Below are 12,599 nucleotides of genomic sequence, written 5' to 3'. Positions count from 1 at the left end.
AGAAGCTCACAGATGGCCAGGGCAGTAGTGAACTCAAGAGGCACCCAACAAATGTGTGCAAACTCATTCTGTCTCATAAATAAGGAAATGGATATTCAGAAATTAACTAACATAAGGCCAGACATATTTGCAATCCCAGCTACTTAGGATGCTGAGGCAGGAGGATCACAAGTGCAAGACCACCCTAACCAATCAGCAAGACCTGTCTCAAAATAAAAAGTAAAAGGGCCAGGGATGTAGCTCAGTGGTAGAGAGCCCTAGGTTCAATTCTCAGAACCTCAGGGAGAAAAAAATAATAATAATAACAGAAAGACAATGATTATATATAAACATATTTACTAATTCTTCTAAATTGTTGATGATATGCATATTATTTTTCAAATGATGCTTAACATATTGATGACGAAAGTTTTTGACCAACAAAAGTGTCTCATTCACCCATTAGTGACCATAGTTTCACTAGAAAGAAAATAATGCCACTTAGCAGCCTCACATCTTGGTGATGCAGTTTTTAGAGAAAAGTAATAGTCTATAAAACCATTTAACTCAGATCAACTCGGTGCAAATTATTTATTCAAGCTACTATCAACAAGAAATAAAAAAGGGGCCTCATAAGACATGTTGAAATCCATCTATTAAACACCTTTCTAGTACAATTGATTCCAAATCCTCTGGTTCTCACAAGAGTTGCTGACACATTTCTCATATATTTAAAACAAAGTCAGTGTCTGATCTTGACTGCTTGAGAAAGTAAGCGCCTACAGAGTACAGACCACATCTACATTTTTGCCTACAGAAATAGTGTTTCTGGTGCTTTTTGTTTAGAGATAGGGTCTCTCTATGTTGTCCAGTTAATTCTTGAACTCCTGGGCTCAAGCAATTCTCTTGCCTCAACCTCCCCAAGTAGCCAGGACAGAACACTTGCCACTGTAACCAGTTAAAATTTAAAAAATTATAACTCTTTTTTAAAAATCTACATTTATAATAAAAAACATATAATAAATATATTTTTTAATTTAAAATATAAATAAATTTAAAATAAAATATCATGGTTGGGTTTTCCGGGGGTTTTTTGACACCAGGAATTGAACTCAGAGGTGCTTAACCACGAGCCACATCAACACCCCTTTTTTGTATTTTATTCTGGGACAGGATCTTACTGATTTGCTTAGGGCCTCGCTGAGTTGCTGAGGCTGCCTTTGATTTTATGATTCTCCTGATTCAGCTTCCCAAACTGCTAGGATTACAGGTGTGCGCCATTGCACCTGGCTAAAATATCACATATCTTTTTTGTGTGTGTGTGCTGCTGGGGATTGAACTCAGGGCCTTATGCATGCAAAGCAAGTACTCTACCAACTGAGCTATCTCCAGCCCAATATCATGTTTCTTAAAAACTTTAACCAACACTTACAAACTGGGACACTTCCCATAAAATTCAATACAGGGTTTGCATCAAACAAAGCTGCAACAATAAGTAAAGCAAGGGTTATCAAGTTATACCCTGTAGGCCAAATCCAATCCACCTGCTTGTTTTTATACAGCTTAAGAACTGAAAATAGTTTATGCATCATTTTGAAATCATGAAGCCTAGCATGGAGGTGCATACCTGTAATCCCAGCAACTAAAAAGGATAAGGCAGGAGGATCTCAAGTTTGAGGCCACCCTGGGCAATTCAGAAAGACCCTATTTCAAAAGAAAATAAAATAAAGGGCTGGGGTTATGGCTCAGTGATAGAGGACTTCTGGGTTCAATTCCTGGTTTCATCAAAAAAAAAAAAAAAAAAAAAAGATAAAAAGAAAATATTTAAGAAGAATATTTCACAACAAATTTAAAGTATATGAAATTTGAATTTCAATGTCCATGAATAAATCTTTACTGGAATACAGTTCTGCCCACCGATTTACATATTGTTGCTTGCTGCCTTCAAACTTCCATGCAGCAGAGCTGAGCAGTGGGACAGAGACACCACACTATTTGTCAACCTCCAATAAGCCTCCAAAGACCTTTGTATCTCTCTTGTGGTTTTTGTCCCTCCTACTGCACATCAGCTTCCTGCATGTATGAGTGTTTCTCCTCACTAGTTTATATGTGACCTGAAGAAACCAAATAATAGATATTCAACAAATATTCTACCAAATCCAACCCAAAAAAATGAAACCAGACAGGATGTGAGCCAAAAGGCAATAAAATCTGCTGCATTCGAGCTATTGTACATGATTCTTAGATAAAATTTATAAGACATATTAATGACATTTTTAAACCTATACTTAAGATTCTAAGAAAAAGCATTTATACACACAAGGCATAGAAATTCCTAAAGAGGCTCAATATAATCTCACTTTATGCTAGATGAAAGTGACAAGGAGAAAAATGTTTGCATATTTTCATTATCTCATTATTATTTCAAAACTAAATACCTCAAAGATGTAGAAAGCAAAATATCCCAAGTCTGATGCTAATACGCACAGTCACACTTGGGTATAAATCACCCAAGTCAAACACCAAATACCAAGTCACACTTGGGTATAAATCTTACAGATCATTTTCTTGGCTTACCTGAATTGCTGCCAGTTTATGTCTAACATTCACTAGGATAATGCGCGCTATAAGGAGCAGTATAGGCTTTGAAGTGAGGCTGTACACTGATTCACCATCTAGAATGAGCAGGCTCAAAATAACTGTATCCAGTCCTTTGACCTGAAAAAAAGTTTGAAAGCTAAGGTAACATAATTTAACAACTTATTCATCTTTCCAGGTCTTACAATAACATGTAGATTTTCCAGTTAATTATACTTTGAAATAAGGACATTAACCTATTACACAGCAATAGGCACCAGACAGAATTATAATACTACAAATATTCTTAGAGAGCTACAAATCCATTCTACCCTTACACATAATTGGCCTTCTGCTCAAACTTTAGAGGAATAGGGAATTCATCCAAAAGTTTAAAAAAAAAAAAAAAAGTTTTGATTACCTGGGGGTGGCATATGCCAGTAGACCCTGCTACTTAGGAGGCTGAGGCAGAAGAATCAAATGAACGCACAAGTTCAAGACCAACCAGGGCAATATAGCAAGAATCCATTTCAAAAAACCTTTTTCAAATTAAATTAAAATGAGGAACCAGGAACTCAACAAAATGCTAGCACTGAAGAAGCCATGATGACTACCTACAACAAAATATCATCTTAAATGGATTTATATTAAACATATATTAAAAATCTATGTTGTGCTTATGCTTCGCTAGCTATTTCTCTACTCCACAAAGCCCATGAAAACCAAACCATCAACAAGGGCTTACATATCAAATGCTGAGTAGGCATACAACCATAAACCAGAGTGAACAGATGGCTCCAAAAACAGGATGCCTTTGAAAAATCCACTCTCTGCTGAATAAAGATCTTTTACAATGAACAAAGCACCTGTGTTCATAAAAGGTGACCCATAGAATTTTAAAAGCTGCACCAAAACAGCTGGACTGCTTAACCATTATGAATGGGCTCTAATGTCACAAATAAAAGATAGTGTCCTGGGCTGGGGCTGTAGCTCAGCAGTGTGAGGCACTGAGTTCCATCCTCAGCACTACATAAAAATAAATGAAATAAAGGCATTCTGTTCACCTACAACTACAAAAAAAAAAAAAAAAAGATAGTATCCTGCCGAGCACGGTGGCACATGCCTATAATCCCAGTGGCTGGAGAAACTGAGGCAGAAGGATCGCAAATTCAAAGCCAGCCTCAGGGGGCTGGGGTTGTGGCTCAGAGGTGTAGCGCTCACCTAGCATGCGTGGGGAACTGGGTTCAATTCTCAACACCACATAAAAAGTAAAATAAAGATATTGTATCCACCTATTACTAAAAAATAAATATTAAAAAAAAAATAGCCAGCCTTACAAACAGTGAGGTGCTAAGCAACTCCATGAGACACTGTCTCTAAATAAAATGCAAAATAGGGCAAGTGATATGGCTCAGTGGTTGAGTGCCCCTGAGTTCAAACCCTGGTAACCTCTGGCAAAAAAAAAAAAAAGATACTGTGCTGTTTCTTACTGTGTTTTAAGTAAAATTTTTAACTGAAGCCTCAGTTTCATCAATTATATAATAAAATAACTGAAACTACAATTTCACAGAATCCTTATTAAAGATTAAACTAGTTTAAGTAATATCAGTATCTAATTCAGTATTCAAAATTTGGAATAGTAAATAAATACTGAATATCTTAAATATTGATTAATATTCAATAGGGAATAAAGAAATAGCTATAGGTGAATCCTACATTCCATTTTCATCATCACTGAGAATTGTAATAGCAGAATAAAGACAACATGAATAACTATACCAAATTGCAAATAAAGCTTACTAAAGATAGAAGAAATTAAAAAGGAAAAAAAGAAAAAAACTTCATCTTACAAGTGAGGAAATAGACTCAAAATAATTAAGCTGACCTGGGCATAGTGGCACAGGCCTATAATTCCAGCCACTCAGAGGGCTGAGGCAGAAAGATTGCAAGTTCAACACCACCCTCAGCAACTTAGCAAGACCCTCTCTCAAAATAAAATAAAAAAGGTTGGGGATTTAGCTCAGTGGTAGAAGGCTTGCCTAGCATGCGTGAGGTCCAAGGTTCAACACCCAGAATCACAAAGAAAAAGAATCCTTATCTTATTTTGTGATGAGAAATATGTCTATCTATTCTAGTAGAAATTTTAGATCAGTGTATTCTAACTAAAATCCCTAAATGTAAATAAAAAATAAGCAAACTCTTTTTGTACTTATAGATGCACAGCATGCCTTTATTATATTTATTTATTTTTATGCAGTACTGACGATCAAACCCAGTGCCTCACACATGCCAGGCAAGCGCTCTGCCACTGAGCTCCAGCCCAGGCCGAAATTAGCAATTTAACAGGGCAACAAATACAAATTATACAAGACAGTGATGATATCATTACCTCTGATACTCAAAGTCAGAGTCTGGTTACCAAACCTACTTAAATCCAAAACTCTCCAGAGATGGTATGAACAAGTCAAATAACAAATTCATGAGTGAATGAATGATTAAACAAATAAAGTTTTCTTCCTAGTGCTTCTCCTTTATCATCATAGAAAACTCAAATACTGTAGAAATCTTCTTATACCTGTGATATAACACTGACATTCCAACTGAGTTCTAAATGTGCTCTGAGATTTGGGGAAATGGTTCATTTTAAAGAGGAATATTTATATTTTCAATAAAAACAGACAAAGCAAAAGTTAACAATTCCCTTAAGAATAATTCCTCAATCAAGAGAGCAGATGACATATAAAAATACATATTCATAAGAATAACAATGAAAAAAATTCAACATCTGGAAACCTGAGAAAAACTTAATATAAAACCAGATTACCATGAGATCAACCTTTATGTATAAGAGTTAACCTACTGCTCATACATGAATTTTCTGTACTATTCCTCTGGGGCTATTTAGCACCACTCGTCAGAAAACAGCCCTACAAATGCAAAGGTCATAAGTTAGAGGCAGGGAAAAAGAACTTTGCTTTAGCGATTATATTCCATGACCATAAAGTATACTTGCAGACATTTGTATATTGTAAGAACTAAGAAGATGAATCAGTATAGGAAAATGATATCTTCAGATCACTGGTGAAGAGTATAATCAATAAAAACCTTTTGGAAAAACCTAGCACTACCATGAAAAGGTCAACATGTGGACACTCTAAAAGGCAGAGAAACACCACTTAGAGATATATATACCACAGCAGACATTATAGCAGAAATGTTTATGTCCTCCCAATATTCATGTTGAAATTCTCACCCCCAAGGTGATGGTACTAGGAGGTGGAGCCTTTGGTAGTGATTAGATCATGAGGGATTGTTGACTGTCCAGATTCTGTAATTATGAGAAATGAGTTTCTATTGTTGATAAACTCCCCAGTTTATAGAATTGTGTTATAGCAGCCCAAACAGACTATGACAGCAGAACTTCCAACTGAGTGCTAGAAAGAGTTTGTGTGTTGAAATATTGACTACACTCAGCCATCAGCATGGCAAAGGATAGCCTACGGGTCAATAAAAACAGCCTTCTCCACTGCTAAGTGCATTATGTCAAACACTATCATTTTTTAAAGCATGCTACACTTTGAAAGTCTTGCAAATGATATCCTGAAGATATGCTCTTAATGGCATTATGATAATGGCAAAATATAGAAACTACTTATATGACAATCAGAGCATACACACAGAGTATACACACAGAGCCTAGTATGCGCAAGTCCCTGGGTTTAATCCCCAGTACCACGAAAAACAAGATATCATAGTAGATATATAAATGGTGGTATATTCATACAACTGGAATACCATACAACAGTAGAATTGAATAACGTGTAATTTCATAGTATACCATTGACCAAGAAAAGTCAAAAAAAAATATATACGCTTTCATTTACATAAAGATCAAAACTGATAACACTAAACATGATTTCTAAGGATTCATACATAGGTGCTAAAACCATGAAGAAAGGCATGGAATGACGAATACAAAATTCCATGAGAATGTTCATGAGAGCAGGTTAGGGGATGCTATCACAATGCATAAACAGGGGACTTCTAAGGTTGTATTTCCTAAACTTTTTGAAAGTAAAACACATGTGAAGGACAGTACAGGATCTATGGTGTGGCTCAATGGTACAGTGCTTGCCTAGCAAACGTAAGGCTCTGGGCTCAATTCCTAGCACTAAGAGAGTAAAAAACCATCAGACATGAATACTCAGGAAATAAAAACTATGACGATTAGGCAGACTTCAAACCTACATTATAAAGCCATAGAAACCAAAACTGTTTCATACACAATAAGAGAAGGAATGAGTTGTTCCATATATGTAAACCTCTAGATAATTGAAACATATCTCTTTAAGCACCATAATCATTGGGGTTGTTATTTCTCCAATTCTGGATGAAAACCTTCATAAAGTGTAAAATTATAAGTTCTCTTCTTAGACATAGATACAAAAGACCCTTCAACTTTTCAGTAATGATTTAGAGTCACCACTATGAATTTCAATGATTCTATGGCAATAAAGATGGTGACTCACTAAGCTGAAGTAGACAGAGCTAACTACTGTGGTTTTCAGACCTTGTGTGCTTTTGTACTTCTCTTTCCATTCTACCAACAAATTATTAACACCTATTTCTAACTAGCTGCATTCCACTACTTCTAATTCTGAGAAACCAGGTAAGTCCCTTTTACTGCATGAGCTTTGAATGCTAAAGGGCCCTATTTTCAGGCTGAGCAACTGGCAGTACGTTCAAGATCACTAAGGTGGCTGGATAAATTGAAGTTACCATACTTCTTTTGTAGATCATCTCAGACTCACCAAGCCCTAGATGTGAATGCTCAAAAATCTCCTGAGGAGCTCAAATTGCAAGTTCTACTGATGACCTACCGATGAAGGTCAATATTCTTGTTAAAGATGGATAGTAATTATAACCATAAAGTACCTCTATGCCAGGAACTTTAAATGTTTGTAATAGAAAGGAAACCACCCCTGGGAGCCATTTTTAGGGAGAGCAGAAAAATTTACCTCAACAAAATTAAACAGAATTCCAGATTTGCTGCTTTTACAGAAAAGATCTTTCTGAAACTGTGATATTATAACCAAGTGATGGGTGTAGCTGTGTGTGCTCTAATAAAAAATGCAATTAATAAAGCTTGGTAAAATGAGGGTGTCTGAAGAGCAGTCTCAGACTAACAATGGATCTTGTAGAAATATTTGAAATCTGAAATATTTGAAATCAGAATTCTTAGTGGTTTTGCACAAACCGTAAAATTTCTTTCCTATCTAGTATTAGCTCCAGTTTAGAAAGACCTGCTTATAATGAATAAATAACACAACAATAACAAATATGACATTTTCAAGAAACATACCTCACTGAACTGCTGCAATAAAGTAGATGGTAAAAAATCCTGAGGGTTCAAGTCCGTAGGAGGCCCCGTCCAGTTACTCTGAACAAAAAGCTGCAAACTGCTCACACCAAGGAGGAATATCAGCTGTTGCCTGCATATAGGATTAAAGAAAAAAAAAATGAACCACTATCACCATAAAAATCTCAAACATGCTATTTCATTTCAGTGTTAAGAAAAAGATATCTAGTAATAATTGTTGAGACTATTCTAAAGTACTATTAAAAATCAATTCTGAAACAAAATAATTTACATCTGTAATTATAACCATGGTTATAAATGGTTATAACCAACATTATAACCATGAGCCACATATGGCTCTTTTAAATTTAAATTGACTAAAATTTAAAATACAGGCCTTAGCACTTTCCATATTTCCAGTGTTCAACAGCCAAATATAATTACTATATTCTCCTTTTGCTGTCCGATGTATGTACACCATTGTAGCAACTACCACATTGGAGAGAGCAGACACAAAACATTCCCAGCATCACAGAAAATTCTTCCAACAGTGTTGATATAGGTCCGACTCAAGCACCTGTAACTTTTCCTTACATTCTATTTAATAGCTTTGACATTATCAGAAGATGTAAGAAAATTTGACTTTATACAAAAGAAAACTGGTCTTAAAAAGTTTTTTCTAACATTTACTGATCCTGTACCAAATGCTAGAATGAAAAGACCTCAAGAAATCTGATTAAAATCTCTATATTTTTATGCTGTTTTACTTTAAGATAGAAATAAACATTTTCTATAAAAGGAGAGATATAAAACATTTGGGGCCCTATATGTCACACACTTGTTTATTTTTTGTTGTTGTTGTTGGGGTTTTTAGCCTAGAAGATATAATTTGTCAAACTCTATATTAAAACATTCAAATCCAGCAAGTAACAGCCAGGAAATACTGGAGTTTCACACTGAAGAGAAAGAAATAGCAGTCACCTTTTCCTTCCCACAGTCCCTAGGCCTATTTATTTATTTATTTATTTGTGGAAAGGATTTGAACTCAGGGGCACTCAACCACTGAGCCACATCCCCAGTCCTATTTTGTATTTTATTTAGAGACAGGGTCTCTCTGAATTGCTTAGCACCTCGCTTTTGTCTTAGCCTTCGAGCTACTGCGCCATAGTGCCCAGCCTTAGGCCCTTTTCAAAAGGAAAATTCTTTAACTGGAGAGGGAGGAAAAAAAAAATATCAAACATACAAGCCTATAAGAGCCCAGAATATAAAGCTCTGGAGGTGTGCAACTGACAACAGAATAAGGAATAACTGGCACTTGAGAAAAGAGCCTGCCTGTATATAGAAGTAAGGAAACAGAAAAAAAAAAAAAAAAAAAAACAGGTATATAACAAGATCTTAAAGCTTTAATACAACCATCCTAACTGAAAATGCTTAAGGTGAATTGAAAATAGTTTAATTTTCCAATGCCCAAAAGTGAGTCAAATGAAGTGACTCTTGTCAAGCTAGAATTCTAATCTACCAGTGAATAGTGTGTGTGTGTGTGTGTGTGTGTGTGTGTGTGAGAGAGAGAGAGAGAGAGAGAGAGAGAGTGTGTGTTAATGGATACAAGGCAAGCTGCTCCTATGGTATACATACATCAGAAAGCAAAATAAGAATCAAGATTGGATATTGCAGGAAATATAAACCATTGCGAAACCTGAACAAAATGAAAAGGAATTATACTACATCAAAAAATAAACAAAAAACAGAGTAACATTCGTGGGTGAACTATTTACAGATATGGGTTATGTTTTATATTTACAATCTCAACAACATAATACAGTAGTTGGTTTACTGGTTGAAGAATTAAATAAAGGCATTCCCTATATGAAAAAGTAAAATGAAACAGCATGCATTTTTCAAGATAATTAAAATTTGATATGGATGCCACAGATAATTGAGAAAAGAAAAAGGCATGTTAACAAATCTCTAACAATAAAAGACAGACTACTGAAAAGCTTAGGTTTCACAGTGTGTAACTTGTGTACTATACTTAACCCTATAAAATTACATACACTTTAATGGAAGAAAGTAAGCCAAAGATTTCATAATAAAAATATTAAGTTTTCTGATCTCTTCAAAGATAACAATCTAAAACATAATAAAAGTAGTTAGAAGGGTCATTCAGTAATCTAGAAGTAGCAATACTGTTTACCTGCTGAAAGGAGACAGGTCTAAGGTCTTCTTATTGTTCAAACCTAACCATATGGAAGTTCAGTGGGTAGTGGGTTAGCAATTAACAACCCATTATGTGCAGGTCTCAAAAATTTACTACATCACTTTACTTTTTCATTCTGCATGGTCTTCTGGACAAGAGAACTTATAAAGATAACTCTGTATATCTTCAAGTCCAGGCTTCTCAACAACTGCTAAAATCAGTGCCCCATGATGTCAAGGTGCTATTATATTTATTCAAAATCTGTTTCTCCATGAAAATCTTAAATAAAATTCTACCTTTCTGGGGTTTTGGCTCAGTGGTAGAGCGCTTGCCTGGCATGTGCGAAGCCCTGGGTTCGATCCTCAACACCAAATAAAAATAAATAAATAAACAAAATAAAGGTATTGTGTCTAACCAAAAAATAAATATTTTTTAAAAAATTCTACCTTTCTGTTTGGTCCAAATCTGCTGAGCAATCCAGAAATGTAACTATCTGCTTCTCCAGGTAGTTGTCAATCTTTTCTTCAGCCATCATTGTTGAACTTAAAATATTTTGAGTCACTGAATGTAAGAACATGGCCTCGAAGCTCCCTTCTAATAGTAATTGTAAGAAAGATCCACTCTCTGTAATATAAAAAATTAGACCACTAACCCAAAAGAACAATTTTTTTAATATTATAAAGAGAACCTTATAGGAAAAGGCAATTTTACTATGAAAAAGGTATACACAAAGAATGCTTGCTGTACATTAATCACAAAGCACTGACCAAATATCTGTCATTCTTCAAACATCACCATTCCTAAATTTAGAGCTCACCTGTACTATGAGCAGCAAGGTAACAGTCACACCAAAAAATAATATTCCTCATTAATAGGTATTATTAACCTCCTACTTGGAAATTCACAGATTCCAAATGACAACAGAAGTTTTGTTAGCCAGGGTCCTAGGATTTTTCACACTCTGGCTCATTTATTCACCCACTATTCTCCCTCATGAAGTCACTCCAAACATACTGGTTCACTAATTGTTCTCCTAATATTCCCAGGCACATTTCTGCCTCAACGCTTTTGCATTTGTGATTTTTCCTGCTGAACTTTTCTACACGTGCCAGTCATAAACTAAAAATCAGCTCGTCTGATGTCCCATGAAATTTTATTCTAGACCATATTTGACACCACTAGATATCGTTTTCCTCCCTCCTGGGATCTCCTGTGTATGTACACCCTTGCACGTGTGAAAACACACACACACACACACACACACACACACACATATAAACACTATGCGCCACTAGTAAATGTCCATTTTAACTCTTTACCTCCCTGGTAAATGTGCATTGCTTACAAAAATTACATCTTTACCGCCTTATTTCGGTTTTTCTACTTACTAGCTGTGTGACTTTGGATAAATAACGCATTTATATTCAGATGTCTTCAATTGCAAAATGGTATTAAGATAGTATCTACCTTACATGTCGATTACAGGGAATAAATAAATGAATAATGTTAAGGGCTTACAAAAGCAGCAGGCAGCTTTTGCCTTAAACCTATATCCCAGCGACTTGGTAGGCTGAAGCAGGAGGATCCTGTTAATAGGAGTCCAGCCTTCGCAACTTACCGAGACTCTGCCTTAAAATAAAAAATAAAGGGCTAAGGATGGAACTCGGTAGTACAGCGCCCCTGGGTTCTAGCCAGGAAAAGAAAAACACAACGAAAGTTGGCACTGTTATCATTCTGAGCCTGGCAGCTGAGCAGTTTGGGGTTCAGACGCACCTAACCCCAAGACCCGCTCACCACGTCAAGGGCTCAAAAGCTCCAAAGCCTGGATCTCGGTGTGGGGTTGGAGGAGACAAGGAGGGATGAGATCCAGAGCTGGCATCCCGCATCCTCACAGCTCCCATGCTGGCCTAAGACCCTGAAGGTGCGCCTCTCACCAGAGCCGAAGACCCCCTCTTGCTTCCATTGCTGCCGCTCAGCCTCGGTGGGGAAGCTCCTCAGAACTGCCACCTCCGGGGTCCATATCAGCCCGGACATCGCTGCAGCCAAAATGCGTTCCTATAGGATCACACAGCAGTGAACAAATAATGAAAGAAAGCGGATACAAAATCTCCGAAGTCAAGTAGTGACAATTATCACAACGACACCCTCAGAGCTATAACTCCATGTGTGGATGTTGACCTAAGGAAGCGGCCATGACAGCAGCGCAGAGCACCCTGGGAAAAACACACGTGCTCTCTGACCCAGTTTCCGCGTAGGAAACCAACCAGAGTCTGGGTACTGAGCATGTCCGGTGGGATGTCCCGCCCCGAGGCGTGGGGGCGGGGATGAGCTCAGTCACGCCCCTAAGTGGGTGGGGTTGGTGTGAGGTGGGAGGGGTGTTTATTCAATTCCCACTACTGGCAAAAAATACAAGTAAAATAGCAAATCACAACGGAGATCTTGGCCAACAGTGATTTCATAGGCGAGGCAAGAGCTGTGCTTTTAAAT

At 36.6% G+C, this 12,599-nt stretch overlaps 1 protein-coding gene across 1 annotated transcript in view; it reads right to left on the bottom strand.

Annotated features, from left to right (window-relative positions):
- The window catches only part of Ttc27 (tetratricopeptide repeat domain 27), a 167,829-nt gene extending 155,491 nt beyond the window's left edge, over window positions 1-12,338 (bottom strand). The window contains exons 1-4 of the mRNA XM_076833443.2: window positions 12,047-12,338; window positions 10,559-10,736; window positions 7,919-8,048; window positions 2,557-2,697 (exon numbers count right to left, since the gene is read on the bottom strand). Of these exons, the coding sequence (XP_076689558.2) occupies window positions 2,557-2,697; window positions 7,919-8,048; window positions 10,559-10,736; window positions 12,047-12,146 (549 nt within the window). The 5' untranslated portion in view covers window positions 12,147-12,338. The remainder of the gene's footprint in view (window positions 1-2,556; window positions 2,698-7,918; window positions 8,049-10,558; window positions 10,737-12,046) is intronic.
- Window positions 12,339-12,599: the final 261 nt, after the last annotated feature.

The sequence above is a fragment of the Callospermophilus lateralis genome, chromosome 14, assembly GCF_048772815.1.
Source record: "Callospermophilus lateralis isolate mCalLat2 chromosome 14, mCalLat2.hap1, whole genome shotgun sequence".
In the NCBI taxonomy this organism is placed as follows: Eukaryota; Metazoa; Chordata; class Mammalia; order Rodentia; family Sciuridae; genus Callospermophilus; species Callospermophilus lateralis.
The sequence above is the reverse complement of the archived record's forward strand: the minus strand, read 5'-3'. Positions and strand labels throughout refer to the sequence as shown.